Source organism: Myotis yumanensis, unplaced genomic scaffold (genome assembly GCF_028538775.1).
Source record: "Myotis yumanensis isolate MYYU_CA2020_CCGP unplaced genomic scaffold, mMyoYum1.0.hap1 SCAF_16, whole genome shotgun sequence".
Classification (NCBI taxonomy): domain Eukaryota; kingdom Metazoa; phylum Chordata; class Mammalia; order Chiroptera; family Vespertilionidae; genus Myotis; species Myotis yumanensis.
Genome location: NW_027223767.1, coordinates 28,750,541 through 28,770,572, shown reverse-complemented (window position 1 = coordinate 28,770,572; position 20,032 = coordinate 28,750,541). Strand labels below are relative to the sequence as shown.

General features: G+C 50.6%; 2 protein-coding genes across 2 annotated transcripts in view; one reads left to right on the top strand and one right to left on the bottom strand.

The window, feature by feature from the left end:
- Nucleotides 1-711: 711 nt before the first annotated feature.
- On the bottom strand, nucleotides 712-19,850 carry LPO (lactoperoxidase). Its single transcript, XM_070395584.1, has 13 exons — nucleotides 19,200-19,850; nucleotides 15,538-15,615; nucleotides 14,899-14,986; nucleotides 13,325-13,482; nucleotides 11,647-11,761; nucleotides 10,394-10,523; nucleotides 9,461-9,667; nucleotides 7,677-8,001; nucleotides 6,106-6,266; nucleotides 3,667-3,919; nucleotides 2,481-2,654; nucleotides 1,583-1,820; nucleotides 712-1,399 (listed from the first exon to the last, which is right to left on the bottom strand). Exons 2-13 carry the CDS (start codon nucleotides 15,611-15,613, stop codon nucleotides 1,192-1,194), a joined length of 2,133 nt encoding a protein of 710 aa, XP_070251685.1. The 5' UTR covers nucleotides 15,614-15,615; nucleotides 19,200-19,850; the 3' UTR covers nucleotides 712-1,191.
- MKS1 (MKS transition zone complex subunit 1) overlaps nucleotides 9,468-20,032 on the top strand; it is a 38,180-nt gene continuing 27,615 nt past the window's right edge. The window contains exon 1 of the mRNA XM_070395585.1: nucleotides 9,468-9,634. Coding sequence (XP_070251686.1) covers nucleotides 9,588-9,634 — 47 coding nt within the window. The 5' untranslated portion in view covers nucleotides 9,468-9,587. The remainder of the gene's footprint in view (nucleotides 9,635-20,032) is intronic.

The window sequence follows — 20,032 nt, the reverse complement described above, 5'->3', positions numbered from 1 at the left end:
CTTCCGGCTTCTGGGCTGTTCCCACAAGATGGTTAAGTACCTCCCATCCGTCCCCACCCCCATCCCACCAGGGAGGGCACCTGGAGGCCCAGAGAGTTATTTATTTATTTTAAATGTATTTTTATTTCAGAGAGGAAGGGAGAGGGAGAGATAGAAACATCAATGATGAGAGAGAATCAATGATCGGTTGCCTCCTGCACGCCCCCTACTGGGGATCGAGCCCACAACCTGGTCATGTGCCCTTGACCCGGGACCCTTCAATCTGCAGGCTGATGCTCTATCCACTGAGCCAAACTGGCTAGGGTCAGGGGGTCATTTTAAAAGAATACATGAATATGTGTTGGCTAGCAGCACAAGGAATATTCTGAAAATGTCCCTTTAGAGGCCTCCCAGGCTCCAAGGTCTACCCTAGAAGGGCCTCTGGAAGGGAAATTAACTCTAGATAGAGGGGGATCCAGGCTTGGCTTTCCTCCCTGATCCCTGACATTACCAGGCCTTCTCTCTTACCTTTCTATGGCCATTGCTCCTTTTCCCGGGAGCCCCTTGCCTCCTCTTCTTAGAGAACTCTTTGAAATTCTACCAAACTAAGCCCTTTCAGCCCCCCAGACCCATGCACACCTCTTAGTGATGAAACTGTAAACATCTAGTTACTTAATTGGCAGTGATTCCAAGCCCTGCCTTCCAGAAGGGAACAGTGTCATTGCCAGCATCTTTAGTCCATCATCAGGCATTTATTGAGTGCTTATTGTGTACCAAGCACCTTGCTAGGTGGCACAGGAGACCCTCAGAAGCAGGTCAATTCCCTGGTTCAAGGAACTTACAATCTAGTTGAGAAGAAAGAGGAGAGATAAGGGTGCAAAGGCCACAGCCTCGGCCAAGACTTATCCCAGGGAGAGCATAGGTGACATCTGGCAAGCTAGACTGGAAGGGAATCTCGGCAGGTCTACATCATGACAAACGAGGACCTCCCCAGGCAGAGGGGATGGGAGCAGCGGATTTCAAGTGGAAGAACTGGAACGGCCAAGGCTCTGGCCTTGGGCTTGTGTGGGGTATGCATCTGTCAAGTGTAGCAAGACCTGGCTGAAAAGAAGGGCTGGGACAGGGTGTGGAGGACTCAGGGAGTGGTCATTGAACTTGCTTGAAATGGCATCACGGACCAAAGGGTGCTTTCCCGCACAGTGTGGAAGGTCCCTAAATCCCCTCTGAGGCCCAGGGTGAGAGGTCCAGCTTCTCAATGGCTGAGCAATCCACAAAGTCTTGGGGGTAGCTGTTGGCCTGGAACGGGTTCGGCGGGACTTTGGTGATGTGGGTGTTGTCACAGACGAGGCGCGAGAAGGACATTTTCTGCAGAGAGTCCCGCTGTTTCTCAGTGAAGACGCCAGGGTTCTCCCACCAGAACCTGCAGAAACAGAAGCACAGTCTGTAGAGACCGTCCAGCTGTTGACCCTTCCATGCCCTCCAAAGAGGAAGGAAGGAGGTCATGGGGACCATGCTGAGGTCTGTGTTCGTCCTCCAGGAGGTGGGGACACCCACCTCGGGGAAGGGCCTGCCCTCCTCTGCCCTCCCACTGAGGCTCACTTACCTGTCTCCATCTCGGATCTGCTGGAACTGTTTCCCCAGGAGGCAGGCCAGGAGAGACCCCACCCGGCCCCTTTCTACCAGCGGCTCAGCAATGCCCCCAATCCAGATGTCGATGTTGCTAGGGGTCCCATAGAGATCCAGGAACTTCTTGGCCAGCATTTCGTTCTTCAGCACAGCACCCAGCTCTGCCAGTGTCTGGGGCTGCAAGAGGTCGCAGAAGCCTCTCCAGGAGTTATACCCTAGGCAGAGAGAGTGAAGCTGTCTCATCCCAGGGACCACTTGTCCAAAACCCCCCTTACGGACATACCCACTCCAGTTCCATCTGCTCCAGACAGTCTAGCTTTTGTGATGAGGTTCCATTGTTTGCTACCTGTGGTACGTCAGTCTCAAGAGGGCTAGCAGGTTATGGGGGTCCAGACCCTATCCTAAGCACATATGGAAACTGTAGGACAAAGATGTTAAGTAACTTGCCTAAGGTCACATAACTAGAACTGGCACAGGTGGAATTTGAATCCAGGTAGTCTGGCTCTTAATTATAACATTAAATTGCCTCCCCTCGGTCTAAAAGAAGGCCCCATAGTCATCAATTTCTCTCTGTTCTCCTTTTCTAATTTTTTTTCCTGGGCTTTCAAACTGGTTTTACAAGTCATTTGGTGATCTCTTTTTTCATTTGAGGATCCCCAAACTGGTACCAGATATGTTTCCATTGTTTCCTTGTTTCTACATTAGGGAGAATGGGAGATGCCATTTCACAGATGAGCAAATGAGTCTTAAAAATCGGTATATCTGCCTGCTCTTTTAGAATTGGTCCGATCCTCAGGATGACAGAAGAGAGTCCTCTAGAACCCCAGAAAGTAGCTTCATGTTCCCCAGGCCAGGTCAGACCCAGGCCCACTCACCAGGCATCCCGTGGTCCCGGCCACGCTGTATGTTAATGGCAGCCAGGTCGAAGCCATGGATCTTGTGAGTGGGCTGGAAAAGCTTGTTGCGCAGCTCTCCCGTCATCATTTTATTCTGCTTCATCAACTTGGACTTCTTGGCCAGTAGGCCCCGCACCAGAGGGTCAATTCCACCTGCAAGGAACCTGGGGATGAGGGGAGGGTGGGGACATCTTCCACTACTGCTCCCTCCCTCCACCAGACATTTTCTCTCAGGTTGGAGCCAGCTGAACTTCTCCGGCTACAAGTGGGGAGAGAAGAGCACAGTGCAGCCTGCAGGGTGCGCTGTTGCGCTGGGGGAGGGGGGCAGTCCAGACAGCCTGCTTTGGGGCGGAAGAAAGGGCCATTCGTGAAATAATAGCATGAAGATAAGATTCAGAAAAAAAATTTTTAAACCCTCACCCAAGAATATGTTTTTCATTGATTCTAGACAGAGAGGGAGAGAAAGAGAAACATTGATGTGAGAGAGAAATATCGGTCGGTGCCTCATACACGCAACCCAACTGGATGTATTGAACTCGAAACCTGAGTATGTGCCCTGACCAGGTATTGAACCCGCGACCCTTGGGTGCATGGGATGATGCTCTAACAGAACACTGGCCAGGGCAAGCTTCAGGATTTTTTCCAAACTCCAGTTCAGAGAGTTGGCGCCTTCTCCGTCCATATGTTCCCTTAAGGAATGGTGCTCCGTAGGGAAAGGTAGCAGAAATCTATAGAAAAATGGCCCTGACTCGGCACTTAATAGAGGTGGAAAACCCCAAAGGAGGGCAGAGAAGAGCAATTTACTTACCAAACCCATCAATTTTTTCTACAGAGATGAGGGAAGCCCAGCACAGGGAAAGGAGGTAGGAAAAACCTGGCATCTTAAAGGCCAGATGAGGAAAGAATAATAACTAGAATTTATTGACCACCTCCTGTGTGTCAGGAACTGTTGCTGGGTGCTCTACTCGAATATTTCAAAATGTTTTTATACCCTAGCGAGATAGGTACCATTATTGTCCACATTTTACCACTGAGGCCCGATGAGGAGAATTCCCTTACCCAGCGTCATACAGAAAGTGCCTGGAGTCTGACTTCCAAGCCAGGTTTCCTTAAAAGCAGGCTGCAGGGGGAGACAGCCAGGTGGCGGCTGGCTGGACGGACTTACCGTCTTTGACCATCCTCCAGCTGTTGAAGAAGAGGGTGTGCAAGGGGAGCTCTGGTTCTGGCCCCCACGGCTGGTAGTTCTCATCCAGGCGGGACACAGTGGAGGGAACCTCCAAGTGGCCGAAGCGGAAAGCAAAGGTGAAGACGTTGGAAATTCGGGGGTCCACAGATTTATTGTAGCCTCTGTAAGGAGGGATCCACTTCTCCATCTCCACACCTAGCACAATGGGGAGGTAGTCCCTGAAGGTGATGATCTGGAAGGAGCAACAAGTCATGAGGAAAGGGTGTGAGAAATGCTGCACCGTGGAGAGATCAGTTTCTGGTTTTGTTTTACTGAAAAAAAGGAACTAACGTAAATTAAGAATTTTTTCAAAAAATAGAAAATCTTGCCACCACATGACACAATAATTGTATTAATGTTTAGCCTTTCTAATATTTGTCGATACAATATACATTTTACACAGTTGTAATCCTAGAGAATGCGAACTTTTGCATTTGGCTTTTTCACTTCACATTTATCACATTTCTACCTAACTCACGATGATATGACTACATGTGTATAATATTCTATTGCACTCATGGGTCCTTCTCTTACTCTTTTACTCCTAGGTTGTTTCCAGTTTGTTCAGCAGCACAGACTTTGTGGAGGGCACCCTTGGAGCAGGCGGCCTGCTCCCCGGGCTATGGGGAGCAGCAGGAGACAGAATCCTGCTTTAGGCCACAGTGGACTGGTCCAGTTTGATGCCACTTGATCTGAAGGGACAGGGGCAGGGGGGTTGGGGGCAGACATATGGGTTTTCATTTTCTACCATGTGCAGAAAAGCAGAGAAAACCTGTCCACAGAGAGAGTAGGGAACAAAGAAGTGGAAAGGGGAGCGGAGAGGAGAGAGGGACAGAGTGAGAGTAGCTGCTTTCATTCCAGATGGGTTCCCGTCTCTGGCTCTAACCCTAACTGAGGCCCAACTATACTCCCTTTCCTGGAGTTCCAGGAGAAACCCTTATCAGCTCCCACTTGACACGTGTATAGGATTGAACCAGTCCTGAACATTGCACTAGCCTGAGTGGGTTTCTTTTTCTTGTTGTCCAAAAAGCCTTACTGTGGACGGAATTGTGTCCCCCCGAAATTCACATGTTGAAGCTCTGACCCCTACTGTGTTCAGAGATTGGGCCTATAAAGAGGTAACTAAGGTTAAATGAGGTCATAAGGGTGGGGACCTAAACCAATAGGACCAGAGTCCTAAGAAGAGGGAGAGACACCAGTTGGTGCATTCTCAGAGGAAAGACCATGTGGGGGCACAGAGGAAATACAGCCATCTAGCAAGCCAGGGAAAAAGGCCTCATGAGAAACCAAGCCTGCTAACACCTTGATTTTCCAGGTTCCAGAACTGTGAGAAAATAAATTCCTGGAAGCCTGCATAAACGAATACAAGCCTAAACTCAGATAATGCTTAGGTAGATAGTTTTTATTCTTTGGATAATTTCCTACAAATATCTTCAGCAGGATGAACCTCAAGGAAATTATACTACATGTAAAAAGCCAGTCTCAAAAGGATTCATACTGCATGATTTCATTCATGTAACATTCATGAAATAACATAACTGTAGAGATGGAGAACAGATTAGTGGTTGCAAAGGGTTGGGGGTATGGCAAGGGGAGGGTGGATGTGACTATTAAGGGTATCATAGGGGAGTTTTGTGGTTCTGGTGGAGTTAAGCATCTTTATTGTGGTGGTGGTTACATGAACCGACATATGTGATAAAATTGCATGGAGCTACACACACCCACACACACATACATGTATGCCTGTATTTATAACTGGTAAGATCTGAATAAATGCCATGATTTGTATCATGTTAACTCCCTGCTTTTGATATTGTACCATAGTTATACATAATCTTGGCATTGGGGGAGGCTGGGTGCATGTACATTTTTTTTTACAACTTCTTGAGAATCAACAATTATTTCAAAATCTTTATTTTGAAAATACATACATGATTAATATCAACATATCAAGCTTTCTGAGTTTTTTCTAGTTAGTCAATCAGCCAGTCAACAAGAACAATTGACTATGCCTATGACATGTGGCTTAGGTGCAGAGTATTGAAAAAAAAGAATCTAAATAAAGAACCAAAATAACTGCTATGTACCAATTCCAGGAGCAATGGAACCTACAGTCCCCTGTAGGCACCAGCCCGGAGGCATACTGAGTGACCAACATATGAATGATTGTTGAATACTCTAGATCCGGAGATTCATTTGGGGGAAGAGAAGTTGAAGAAACAAAAGGGAGGACTTCGAAGACCGAGACAATTGGCAAGAAGCAGCGGAGGAGAAGATGGGGAAATGGAAGTGTGACAAGCAGAGGCGGTAGCCTGAGTGTGGCAGTGAGCAGAGGGAAGCGCCAGGAGGGCCTGTGAGGAAGGTGCTGGGACTCTGTACCTGCACGAAGGCCCCCAGGATTTTCCGGGCTTCCTGGTAGAGCTTCTCTCCATCCCACTGAGGGTTGAGCTTCTTCAGCTCCCGGGCCAGCCGGTTGTGCTCTCGGAGAAAGAGGGTGTGGGACGCGGCCAGCAGGATATGCTCCGAGGCTCGGGAATCCCCTGAAAGCCCAGAAGGCAGGAAGGTGGGTTCCCCCTGAGCAGCCCCAGAACCCAGTGACCTGCACAAAAACATAAATGATGGTGCCCCTGGGGACCCTCTCCTAAGCCTCTGCTTGCAGTTAACTTAAGGGAAAGGGCAGAGTGGGGATCCATAGGGTTGAATCTGGGCTCCACACACACACACACACACACACACACACACACACATTGTTTAGGTGTGGCTAAAAGTGGGGGGGGGGGCTTTTTACTGTGTGAAGCAACTTTGAAGGTTTTAGGAATGCAGGTTTGAGGGCAGGAGCCTGAGAGGAGGCTCAACTCCTCTGTGTGGTAAAGGAAGAAGAATGTGGGGATGGGGGCTACCAAGAGGGAGAGAGGGAAGGAGGAACAGGATGGGGGGTCAGGTAAATGGTAAAGGACCAGATGTTTCACAAGGGGACTGCTCCGTGTGTCCTCTGATCATCAGGAAAGTCTGTTGAATTCACAAATGCTTGGTCTTAGTGGGTATTTTTGTGGAAAACAGGAAGGGGCTCGGTTTTGTGTCTGGACTGATAAGAGATACGTGTGGACACAGAACCTAAGAGATCTACGAAGAAATCTCTGCCATGCCAGGATGGGCAGGGCGTTTGTCCCGGGAGAGTGAAGTTTTGGCAAAGGGAAGGCCTCCAGAAGCCAAAGACAGAGAGAACCAGGAGGGCGTGAGTCCCTGAATGAACAGAATTGGGGGGCTTTGGTGTGCACAGGCTATCTGGAGTGTGGGCTTTGTGCCAAGCTTATAAAACCGTAAAAATATACCTTCCTCTTAATCTAGAACTTCCTCCTCTAGGAAGTTATCTTAATAAAATTATTCAAATGAGCACAAAAATTCATCAACAAGGATGTTCATTACCTAAAACAACAACAAAAATCACAGAAAAACTAGAAATGACTTAACTGTCTCCAAGTAAGGTTGATGAAATAAATTATGGTGCTATGCCATGGAATACCAGGCAGCCATTAAAAATCATGTTGTAGAAGAATATTTAAGATGAAATATTAAGTGCAGACACCAGGTTATAGAGCATTACTGTATGACACTGATTGTGTAAAATGATGGAGAACTATAGCTATAATAGAAAAAAAACAGAAAGATAGGCATTAAAATGTTCACAATGACTTTCTGTGGGTGGTGGAATTTTGTTGATTTTCTTAGTGCTTATCTGGACTCCCTTAAATTTTTTTTTACAGTGAACACATGTTCTTAGATTTTGTATTCATCTGGGCCCGTCTGCCAGGCTTGGTGTGGATTTTTTCCAGAAGATGATGAGAGGAAGCCATGGAAAAGCTGCCTGGAGTCCTCGTGAGGTTTCTCTGGCCTCCCTCTGCTCTCCCTCCCCTTGTCCTGGGGCCCCGCTCATTCCATCCTAGACTCACCCGTCAGGAAGCAGGGCACGTGGGCAGTGGTGTTGATGAACTCACAGGGGCTTGGCTTCTTTTTGTCAAAGGGCAAATAGGCCAGCCCGTGGTCCCAGACCTCCTGGTTGACAGCCATGAGGCCCAGGGGGCTGCTGAGGTTGCGGAGGCGGCTGGCCAGGCCGGGCTCGGGGCCGTACACTAAGCTGGCGTCCAGGAAGGAGGTCAGAGCGTTGATCTGCTCTCGGGCCAGGGTCTGGTAAGGCGGAGTGGGGCAGACAAACCCCGCTCTGAAGAAAGGCATGCACTTCCCTTGAGTCATCACCTTGGGGTCATCGTGCGGGAGCTGCGGAGAGATTGGGGGTGGGAGACTGGGCAGAGGTGGTACAGCCAGCTCGGGCAACCTCTCCCCTGGGCAGTCCTGGATGAAACTGGCAAAGATGCTGATGGTGTCCTCCTGGGACCCGAGTATCAGACACTGACTCTCGACACCCCCTGCGGATGCTTACACATCCTGGGCCCACAGCCCTGAAGCTCATTACATCCTGCTGTGTAAAAGGGCTGAGGGGAATCCTTCAACCCAGGGGTCCTCAAACTTTTTAAACAGGGGGCCAGTTCACTGTTCCTCAGACCGTTGGAGGGCGGAACTATAGTTTAAAAAAAAAAACTATGAACAAATTCCTATGCACACGGCACATATCTTAATTTTGAAGTAAAAAACCAAAACGGGAACAAATACAATATTTGTATTTGCATGTGGCCCGCGAGCCGTAGTTTGAGGGCCCCTGCTTCAACCTTTCAGAGACAGGGCTTCACATTTTTGGTGGAGAGAGGCCTAAGATCTCGGACAGGGAAGCAGGGCATGAGATAGGAATGGGTTCGTTAATCACTGCTACCAACAGCAGCTACCATGTATGTATTTTGTAACTACCATGTGTGAGGCATTTTGCATACTTTCTCCTTTGGGTCTTCATAGAACCCCGTAAGGTAGCTAATTCAGGCCCATTTACACGTGAGAAAACTGAGCTCAGCTCAGAAAGGTTAAGTACCTTGCCCCCAAACTTACAAACTTGAAGAGAAACATGTGAGATTCCGATCCAGATTGGCCTCACTCCACAGCTCAGGTTCTTTCCATCATGCCACCTAGCCTTGATTTGTTTGTTGTTTGAGTGAAAAGAGTCACTCCCTAACCCTAAAATCCATGAATAAGAAGAAAAGGGGCACCACTGCAGGTCCCTCTCCCTTCCTGCTGGAAATCCCCACAATTTCTGATCCATCAAGTTTTAGCTTTTGGGGGGAGTAGCCTTCCTGGACCTCAAGATGATGTATCACAGCAGAGTTCCACAAACTTGACTGTGCGTAAAAGGAATCTCCTGGGGATCCTGGTGAATCGCAGGTTCTGTTCCCAATGCCTGGGGTGAGCCTTGAGATTTCACGTTCTCCCATGTCCCTGTGTGGTGCCAGTGCTGCTGGCTGGGGACGTAGACAGCCCTCCCCAGAGCTCCCTGATTGTATCATTAGAGGCTACTCGTCCATTTCCCACAGGGGCCCTTTGTCCTTGCGGGAAGGGACAGTGTCTTATTCGCCCTTGAATCTCCAGCACATAGTGCACTGCCTGGCACGAAGTAAATGATTAATGTCTATTTACTGAATAAAAGGATGAGTGAATGCATGGACCTGTGAGGACCGGGAAGCGGTCAAATCAGCATTCAAAATCTACTTAGAGAGCCTGGCTGATGGGCCGGAAATGACGGGCCAATCAGGAAGGCAAGGGCTTGTCAGGGACGCGCAGCCGCAGGGCCTACCACGATGGGGAAGCAGTTGTCTCCCTGGAGACAGTACTTGTCACATTGCTCTTTGGAGTACTCGCTGCTCCCCAGCTCAGTGTCGGGGGCAAAATCCAGGTCGTGGTCCACAATTTGACCCCACTGCATGAAGAGCAGGGACGTGTTTTGGTCCAGAACATCCTCCTCATTCAGGTAGCTGGCAATCTGGTTGGATACCTCACGGGCCTGCGGGAGGGGAAGGGAGGGAAGGGAGGGTTGGAGGAAGAAGTGCTTTGAGGATCCAGATTCAACTGCAGTTTTTTGAGTTGCTACGATTAAATAAGGAGCACTTATTTAATCCTCATGGCAAGCTTGTGAGGTATGTGGCATTCCCCCCGTTTTGTAGATGAAACTGGGTCCTAGAGAAGTGAGGTCAATTCTCCAAGGTCAGCTACAAAGGGACAGGGATGGGATTAAACACAGGCTTGTATGACTTGAGGGCTTGCAAGGCTAGTGAGCTTTCCACTAGAGAGAAGGAAAACAAAGGCGCTGCCTCTGAAGTGCCAGGTGTCGGGGAGGGGCTCAGGGGAGGGGCTGCCAACTCAGATGAGGCCAAGGGAGAGGACCTCCAGGCAAACAACAGCTGATGCACTCCGGGGGCCGGGGCAGGGAAAGCATGAGCAGGATGGGGTAGGGAGGCCATCTGCCTAGGAGGCCCCAGGGTATCTGGCCCGTGGGCAACTGGGATGGGACCGCCACGTGGCTCGGCTCCGGGCTCTGCGCTCTGCTGCCCTCTCGTGGCAGCTGAGGAACATCGCCCGGCAGCGAGTCCTAACGTCCATCTCTCCCGCTGCGGCCCCACCGCGCACCCGCTGTCCTCCCACCTATTCCTTCTTCTTCCTTGTTTTATGGGTGGGGAGCGCATCTCCTCCCCTCTGACTCCCACCCTTCACCCTCCTGCTGGGGCCTCACCAGCGGGATCCTGAAGCCGTTCCGGGTCTTCCCCGGCGTCCACCCGAAGGGCAGGGAGAGCCCGTCCTCGTACTCCGCGGGCAGCCAGCGCGCCAGCGCCCTGTTGGCAGCGCCCAGCGCGGGGTTCCTCCTAAAACCGCAGGGCCCGCCCTCAGCCGCGGGGGGGGTCCACTCCGGGGTTTGCTTCTCGCAAACCCCTCGGGGATCCCATATGAGGAAGGACCGGGAGCCTCCACCGAGGGAAAGGGGGTGCGGAGGAGGCGCCTCTCAAACGGGGTGCGGGTGGGGGTTCAGAACTACCCCCAGCCCCTGCAGGCGCGGGGCTCCCACGCCCTGGGGAAGGGTGCTGCCTCCAGTGGGATCAGGTGGTCTCTTTAGAAGAGGGGAGTTAGGAGACGGTTCCAACAGAACAGACTCCAGTGGTGCCCCAAGTTTAGGAGGGTAAGGCAGTGGCTGGGCCTGGAATGCCCAAGGGGCAAAGCCCCTGACTGGGCTGGGCAGGTGGGCAGGGTGAGGCAGGTTGGCAGGTGGGCTGGGTGAGGCATGTGGGCAGGGTGAGGCAGGTGGGCTGGGTGAGGCAGGTGGGCAGGGTGAGGCAGGTGGGCAGGGTGAGGCAGGTGGGCAGGTGGGCAGGGTGAGGCAGGTGGGCTGGATGAGGCAGGTGGGCTGGGTGAGGCAGGTGGGCAGGTGGGCAGGGTGAGGCAGGTGGGCTGGGTGAGGCAGGTGGGTAGGGTGAGGCAGGTGGGTAGGGTGAGGCAGGTGGGCTGGGTGAGGCAGGTGGGTAGGGTGAGGCAGGTGGGCTGGGTGAGGCAGGTGAGTAGGGTGAGGCAGGTGGGCAGGGTGAGGCAGGTGGGCAGGTGGGTAGGGTGAGGCAGGTGGGCTGGGTGAGGCAGGTGGGTAGGGTGAGGCAGGTGGGCTGGGTGAGGCAGGTGGGCAGGGTGAGGCAGGTGGGCAGGTGGGCAGGATGAGGCAGGTGGGCTGGGTGAGGCAGGTGGGCTGGGTGAGGCAGGTGAGTAGGGTGAGGCAGGTGGGCAGGGTGAGGCAGGTGGGCAGGTGGGTAGGGTGAGGCAGGTGGGCTGGGTGAGGCAGGTGGGTAGGGTGAGGCAGGTGGGCTGGGTGAGGCAGGTGGGCTGGGTGAGGCAGGTGGGCAGGGTGAGGCAGGTGGGCTGGGTGAGGCAGGTGGGCTGGGTGAGGCAGGTGTGCTGGCTGTGGCGGTAGAAGGGCATGTCCCCGTAGCTACCAAGCCCACTCACTGGTTATTGCAGTCTCCTGTAAGGGTGCGGTAGGAGCTGTTGTCGCATATCACTTCAGGAACAGGGGCCCCACAGCCCACCTCCCAGGAGAGTGCAGTCAAGTCCAGGCTGGGGTCTGAAACAGAAGGGATGCCCAAGGGGCTGAGTTCTTTCTCCGCTTGGACGCACTGGGGGAGGCAGCAAAGGGAAACCAGGGGTGAACTTACACGTTTTGGAATACATTCTATGTTCTAAGCAAGCATTCCCGAGGTGGTTTCTCATCTAATGCTGACAATTCATTAAGGTAAGAATTTAAATTCCCATTTTACAGGAAGAAACTGAGACCATAGTGCTCAGAGACTTGCCTCAGGCCACACAGATAGTAACTGTGCAAGTCCCCAGAATTGTTAGTAATTCTTTGCAAGGTCATTTGAATTGAAGATCTTTCGTTTCGAATAGAAATACCCCCCGAGAGGTTAAGAGCAAGTTAGTATGAGTTACTTTGATAAGATTGCTTTTCTCCTAAAGCTTCTCTGACATCTACAGTAGCGAGCAAGCAGGAATCTAGATAGGAAAGATGTTGGGGAGGAACAGGTTTGTTTTTTTAAATTATTGTTTTTATTTTATTTATTATTTTTTAAATTATTGATTAAGTTATTGCATATGTGTCCTTATCCCCACATTGCTCCCCATCCCCCCGACTCATGCCCTCACCCCCCTGTTGTCTGTGTCCATTGGTGAGGCCTATATGCTAGCATATGAGTCCTTTGTTGATCTCTCCCCCCAGAACAGGTCATTTCTGAGTGAGGCGCACTGTGGTCTTGGGAGCAGTAACATAGTGACGGGGGGTGGGGGGGGGGGGTGGGGAGGTAAGCATCAGTGGCCTCCATGTGGGCACAGAATGGAGAGAGATCCAACCTCCTCATGCAGCCTGTGGTCCGTCCCAGCGACTACAGTGAAAGACAGGCGAGGGAATCTGGCCCAAGGGGCTTCTTCTCGGGGACCAGCTGTGAAAGTTTGCAGAGACCGGGGTTCAACCCCCAACCCCTTTGAGTCTCAGAGTCCAAAGGGCTCCCTATTTCTCCTCACCTTGTCCCAGTTTCCTTCTTTGGGAACTTGGGGATTTGCCCAAGTCCTAGGCCGTGTATCTTTCCTCACTGGATGCCAGAGCCTAACCCCTTCCTCCATGACTCTCCATGAGCTGTGACCCTGGGTAGGGGGTGTGGGCGGAGGAACTCAGGATCGATCCATCAGCTCATTGTTCCAGCTCCACGTTCCCCGGAGCAAGTTGGAAATCTCATCTCCTGTAAATGCCCCAGACACAGGTGGCTTAAATGTCCCCTTCACAGGCGGAGCGTGGTGACGCCGTGGTTTGGAACAGGGAGCCCGTGTTCACTGATGTTAGTACGTCCTCTGGATAGAGGCCTCATAGATGGTATACCGAGAGCACGCATGGCCCCTCACTTGGAGTTGACAGTGTGGCCTTGCTGGGCTCTGAGTTCCTTTCTCTGCCAAAAAAGAGCATTGGCCTCACTGCCCTCTGAGCCCCTCCTTGCTCTGCAATTCTGAGAAGGGAGAGACAGGAGCGCTTCTCTGAGGAATGGCTCTTCAGAGGGAACGCAACTTTTGGTGCCTTCTGCTATCTCCTGAGGGGAAGCGACCCCTTCCTGCCCTCGGCGGGTTAGTGGGTTTTCTGTACCTGTGACATTGGTGGCCGCTTTCTGCCTCAGCCTCTTTAAGGACTCCTCCCACACCTGCCCGTTGCGGATGGCTGTGCGCGTCCGGCCCTTGGCATGCTTGAGGTACTCTGAGAGCTGTCGGGTGGTGGCTGCCTTATTGCTCATGGAAGTCTTCAGCCTACAGTGAAGAGCAAGGGGGGGGTCATGACCAGGACCCTTGGGCCCTGGCCTGTAGAAGGGGTGTGAGGTGGTGTGTATGGGGAGGCCACGGAGGGAGTGCTTTCAGGATCTTTGCTCCGTTCTTTTCTGATGCCTCTTGAAAAGCTATTCTGGGAGGAGGAAGCTGCCGTGTGCCTTTAAGTTTTGTCAGGTCTGCCTCCGAGAGAGGAACGGCAGATGGACTGAGTGCTGCCTGGATCAGAACCAGAGGGTTGTGGCTGTGCTGACTGTGGCAGAATCGATCGGGGAGCCTTAAAAACACCTAAGTCCCAGGACATACAGATTCCGACTGAGGACCCCAGACATGGACCTAGCATCTCACGGAGACTTGTGGGCGGAGAATTCTAGAAATGGCATGCCCATGAGAGCATTCTTAGTCACCTGTGGCCCTAGAGTTGGTGTGGAGTTTGTTTAGATGTGGGCCTAGCACCCGGCCTCTTGCTGGCCATTTCTTGGGCCAGATGTTAAGCCTTTTTATTCCTTAATTTCCCTTGTGTAAAATGAGAAGCCCAAACCCTTTTACTAAGAAGCTTGTGATGGTACAGAGATGACGGAGGCAAGGTGGTGTCCGAAAAGTCCCTCCATGAGGACACTCTCCCCTTCCCTGTGCCTCAGTTTCCTCATGCATGAGCTGCAGGGGTTCTCTGAGGTCATCTGCAATATTGGAAGAGGCTCGAATTCACACAGAAGACAACGCTGCTTTAGGGGTACAATTCACTGGCTGAACACCTGGCCTGTCACTATTAACTCATTTCCAGTGTGAGGGGACACAGGGTCTCAGCCTGAGGGGTTATGTGGGCATGTGGGCCAAGCATAGGGACTGTGGTAACCGGGCTCTAATCACCAGGCCTATCCCCTTCCAGCCTGCCCCCACCTTCATAAGAAGGAACCCTAACCTCTTTCCTGCCCCAGGACCTTTGCCTTTGCTGTTCCAGCCTCTGGAATGCCATCCCTCTGCCTCTCCACAGGGCTGGCTCCTTCTCATCCTCCATCCGGCTTCCCTGACTCCTTTACCTGCAGCAGCAACCATTGCTCCGTTGATGCCTTCATTCCATCGCCAGTCATGATTACTGGATTGTCGATGTGCTTGTGTAACAAGCTGTTTAAATGTGATGCTTTACATCTCCACGAGGCCCCCAAGTCCAAGAGCTAATGAATGAGGACAAGTTCTAAACAGGCTGGTCATCCTATGCATGACTTGCATGGGAGGTGATGAACACTGCCTTTGTGGCTTTTATTCAATCCCCAGCTTGGGGTGATGAGAGGATTGACATTAAGGAGGGGGAGAGAATTTTCATTTGGAGACAGTTGCTGAAATACTAGGCGTTTCCCTCCCCTGCCACCATGGAAACCTTCCTCTTTGTGTCTCAAATACCTGGTCCGGGAATCCAGGAAGGCCTTGTTGACTTGGACCTTGACCTGACTCACAACATAAGACATGGTAGCAGTCTTGGTGGCCTGTTCTTGGAGGGGAAGAAACAAGCAGACGGTATCAGATGCCACTCCTGGGAGATGTCCTCTGCTTCTGTCCCTCTTTCTCATCCACCTCCCCCACCCCAATACACACAGTCCCTCAAATCTGAGCAAGCAGAAGATCAAGATTAGGAAACTTTCTGGTACCAGTAATTAACCAATCAGATGCAACCTTATGTGATGTGACCAATAAGATGCAAGTCTATTATATGACCTATATATTTATGGTTCAAGACAGGGCATTCACACCTGACTGCTATTGTTGTGTTGACCGACGGTTGTCATTTTTTAAATTTGACAATGTAAGGGAAAGGAGATCAGTGCCCTAAATAGTATGGTATTGCATGTGTTAAAAATTCTTGCGGCACACCGGCTGAAAATTACTGCTCTGGAGCCTTCAGAGGAGCGTCCTGCTGGCACCTTGATTTTGGATTTCTAACCTCCCAAACTGTAGGAAAATAGCTTTCCTTTGTCTTAAGCCAACCAGTTTGTGGTCCTTTGCTGCAGTAGCCCCAGGAAGACAATACAGGGAGGCACTTACCACTTGTGGCAGATGCTGCAGCGTGGAGCAAGGCCAGGGAAGCTAGGAGGCCTGGGACACAGAGAAGGGCCCGCATCGCTGAAACAAGATACAGATCATGGTGTGAGCCTTGCCAAGCCCCCAGAAAGGGGATGGTAAAGCAGAGAAGCCCCAGGGACACCAGACACCCTCACATTGGAACAGAGAAGGGGGAGCTATAGTAACAGCATCTACCATATGTGGAGGCCCATGCTAGGTGCTCGAATGAGGCAGTGGGAGGGAAAGAGCTCAGCTTTGGTGTCTGGAGATCCTGAGTTGTAGTTCTGCATTTGCTCTAAGTAGCTCTATGACACTGGGCAGGTTAATTAATTTAATATCTCTGGGCCCCTGGCCTGCCAAGCGAGGAGGATTGGACCAAGTGATCCAGGACTTTTTATTGTGTCCTGACAGCCAGTGACTGAGATCCTGTACCCATCTTGCCTCCTACCTGTCTAGAAGAGAAATGCTGTTACCAGACCTGGAACATGTCTGTGGGTTCCTTCCCTCTTTCCCCTCAGGATGTATTGCTCTTTGCAAGCCATCCTCTGGCCCAGCACCGGGGAAGTGTGCCCTAGAAGCAGACACTCAGCAGTTCCCTTCCCGACTGGCAGGGGCTTCGCTTCCCTCAAAAAGCCAATTTGATGGAAACACAGGAATGAAAGTTGTGGCAAAGCTCAGACTCCTCTGAGCCCATAGCTGTGTCCCAGGCAGCCTGGAGAGATTCCAGCTCCTTTCATTATGGGCTTTAACTTGGAACCTGAATCTTCAGGCTAAAACTTGTACAGCTTTGTTTGCTGATGGGGGCTTAGGGGCTTAGAGTGTTGGTTAGGTTTGGTGGAACATCTTTTGAGGAGATTCTAGCTCCAGCCTAGGGAGGTGTCCATATGCGGATGGAATGATCATGTGTTTAGACCAGGGGTGGGCAAACTTTTTGACTCGAGGGCCACAATGAGTTCTTAAACTGGACCGGAGGGCCGGAACAAAAGCATGGATGGAGTGTTTGTGTGAACTAATATAAATTCAAAGTAAACATCATTACATAAAAGGGTACAGTCTTTTTTTTTTTTTTTTTTTTTTTTAGTTTTATTCATTTCAAACTGCCCATGGCTGGTTTAGACTATGTTCTTGGCAGGCCTCTGCTTGCACAAGAGGGCATAATTCTCCCCTCAGTGTGTGTTCATTGGTGAACCCCAGAAACACGTCAAGGAGAACATTCTCAGATTGGCTGTCCCCTCCACACCTGCTCAAAGCTCCCGAAGAGAAATTATAGTTCAGGAGCTTTGCCTGAGGGACCACCAGGCAGTCTTCCAGACACACTCTAGATAATAGCCCCTTGGACTAGGCCAGCCCAGGAAAGAACTAACTGGTCATTTCAGCCTCTCTCTCACTCCCTCAATCTTTCCTTATGCCATTTTATGGTCCCCCTAATAATTTTTGTCTTGTTATAAGCTAACTCTAGGGGAAAAAAGCAAGATAAGAACAAATAACTCTGGCCAAGATTCTCTCTGGCAATTTTTTTTTTTTTTTTTTTTTTTCCTGAGAGGAGTTCTCAAAGGACTTGACCCCTTGATGGGTTCCTGTCCTTATACCTATATGGGCCCAAGTAGAACCAGAGTCCTCTTGGTGACTCAAGGAGACCATTGAGCCAGCAGAAACCTACCTTTTCAGCTAAACAAAGAGAATGGTTTTGGAGTAAAAGGTATCATCTATACTAATAAAAGGGTAATATGCTAATTAGACCAGATGTCCTTCCAGGCATCATTCTGGATGTCCTTCTGGACAAAGCCAGGGTCAGAAGGAAGCAGCCCAGGTCCTGGGTGCCGGAGGAGGGTAGCAGCCCAGATCCTGGCTGCCAGAGGGAAGCCGGTACCAGCAGCTGGGGGAAGGAAGGCCTACTCTTGCACAAATTTTCATGCATCAGGCCTCTAGTTTATATATAAATACATATAAAAGCCTAAGCAACTACTCAACCACTCGACTGGTAGCTATGACACTCACTGACCACCAGGGGGCAAATGCTCAATGCAGGAGCTGCCCCCTGATGGTCAGTGCCCTCCCACAATGGGAGCGCCCCTCAGCTGACCAACGGGTGCCAGAGTCAGGGCTCACGGCTGGCCACCACAGCCTGGAGACCACAGCAGAGCAGCAGCGAGCCTACTGAGCAGAGGTGGCAGGCGCAGCAAGGCCGGGATGAGCAGAAGCGACAGGCAGGCAGGCAGCGTTGGACTGCCGGTTTCATATCACTGTTTTCATGTCCGTTCCCCCTATCAGGCCATGAGCTCCTCAAGAGATATGTCTTACTTACTTGTTTCTCCAGCAACCAAGCCTAGTGTCAGTACTTAATAGGTGTGGGGTCCATGCTGAATGAAAGAAATTCCTAGAGCAGAAAAGTTCAGCATCTGGATGGTGCAGTAGAAGAGGGTGGTGACTGTCCCTTAGCAGGCTTCTCACACCTTCATGAGCCTATTAATCACCTGGGGATCATGTTAAATGCAGATTCTGACTCGGGATCATAGAGGGGCCATAGAGTTGTACTTCTAACAAGCTCCCAGGTGGTGCCGACGCTGCTGGCCTACAGACCACACTCTGAAAACTAAGGCCTTCCAGAGTCCGGCTCTCACACTTGCTGAGAAATTACCAAGGAGGCTGCAGGGAGACCTGAGAAAGGAGGGAGTCAGTGGGATCCTTTTTCACGAATGGTGAGAGCTCTGTTGAAGGAGGTGGATGTGTCGGTAGGAAAACCAACGAATACCCCAAACACCCCCAAGAATGCTCTATTTGATCTTTTGAGCAGCTGCAGGATCAGAAGGAGAATGGAGTGGAGATAGCTCTTATCAAGCCGACTATGGCAGAAACAACCCTTTATCTCAGCCACCTAAGCACATAAAAAGCAATGTGATTCAACCGCTTCTTCCCCCCCCCAAATTAAACCTATCTAATATTGCTGCAATTCATACACTTGGTTAAGAGCCAGCTGTGCAGAGGGCATTGAAGACACCTGGGTCTAGACATTCAAGGCTAACCAGATGTTCAGATCTGCTGTAGACATGAGATGCTGGCAACAAGATGAAGATCTGACAGCCTTGGCTTAGGAAACCCTTTGAAATATTGCAAATATTTCATATGATATCACACCAGTCTCAAAAATACCACATAGAGCTGCGGTTCTCAACCTGTGGGTCGCGCCCCCTTTGGTGGTCGAACGACCCTTTCACAGGGGTCGCCTAAGACCATCCTGCATATCAGATATTAACATTACAATTCATAACAGTAGCAACATTGCAGTTATGAAGTAGCAACGAAAATAATTTTATGGTTGGGTCACAACAGGAGGAACTGTATTTAAAGGGCCAGGAGGTTGAGAACCACGGACATAGAGCATTATTCTGTTATTATTTCCCCCCCCCCCCCCCCCACCCCAACTCTCTGTGTGCCCTGAACATCTGTCCTCCTTGCCCCACACTGGATATAATCACATTCTCCCGTACATCAAACAGGGATGACCTACCATAGTGGCTGCCAAATCTGGGACCAGAAAATGCCCAACAAGTCCAAATCCCATACCAAGCTTTCTGAGAAGACTTTAGGAAATGTCATCGTCAACTTTGCAGAAACCAGGAAAAATTAAAGTTAATGATTCTTACCTGCCAAATGCCTTGGTCTCCTGTAGAAGCCAGGGGTGTTGCTCTGCTTAGAGGAGCTGGACTTTTATAACTGCTACCAAGAATTTATTTCTGGGAAAATCCCAGAAGGAAAGATTTGAAGGGGCTCATGTGGCTTGGAGGAGAGGCTCAGGTTCAGCAGGAAACACCCCGTGACAACAGGCAGATGCATGAGGAAACTGACGAATAGCAGGGATTGGCTGATGCAATATCACCGGTTCTGGGTGAAGCAGATCTTCTTCTCTCCACTTTCCAGGTTAAACACGTGGCCCTGATGCAGTCACAGAAGGCAGAACTCCAAACTTCGAGCAGGCGGTCCCTCGTAAGCCCCTAATGAGACCTCAATCACCCTTAAAACTAGAAACAAATAAATGGCTCTCTCCCCATTCGTTCATTCCCTGCCATTTGATCCCTTCCTTGCCTTTCACCCAATCCATTGTGGAGGCCAATAGATTCATCTTTTGGTTTGAAAGTGATTAGAAAATGTTGACTTCTTCCTTTGGGGTTCAAAGTTTCAAAATACTGCTGTTTTTTGGCCACAAGAGAGGTGAGAAGAGGCAGTGGTTAAGTCTCTGCCTCTGTCACTGCATGGCTCTGGGCGAGTCACTTCACCTTCTGATGCCTCATGTTCTCTAGCTGCAAAACTGACGGTTGGTTTAGAGTCAGACGATTTTGATGATTCTAGGACTTCATGCCTGCCATAGGGTGGCCCATTAAAAAAACACCAATATCTGGGAGCTTATTGATTTAAAGCACAAGTGTAATGTTATATTCTATCTCTACCTCAGTGACTTTGAAATGCCAAGTTCATTAGA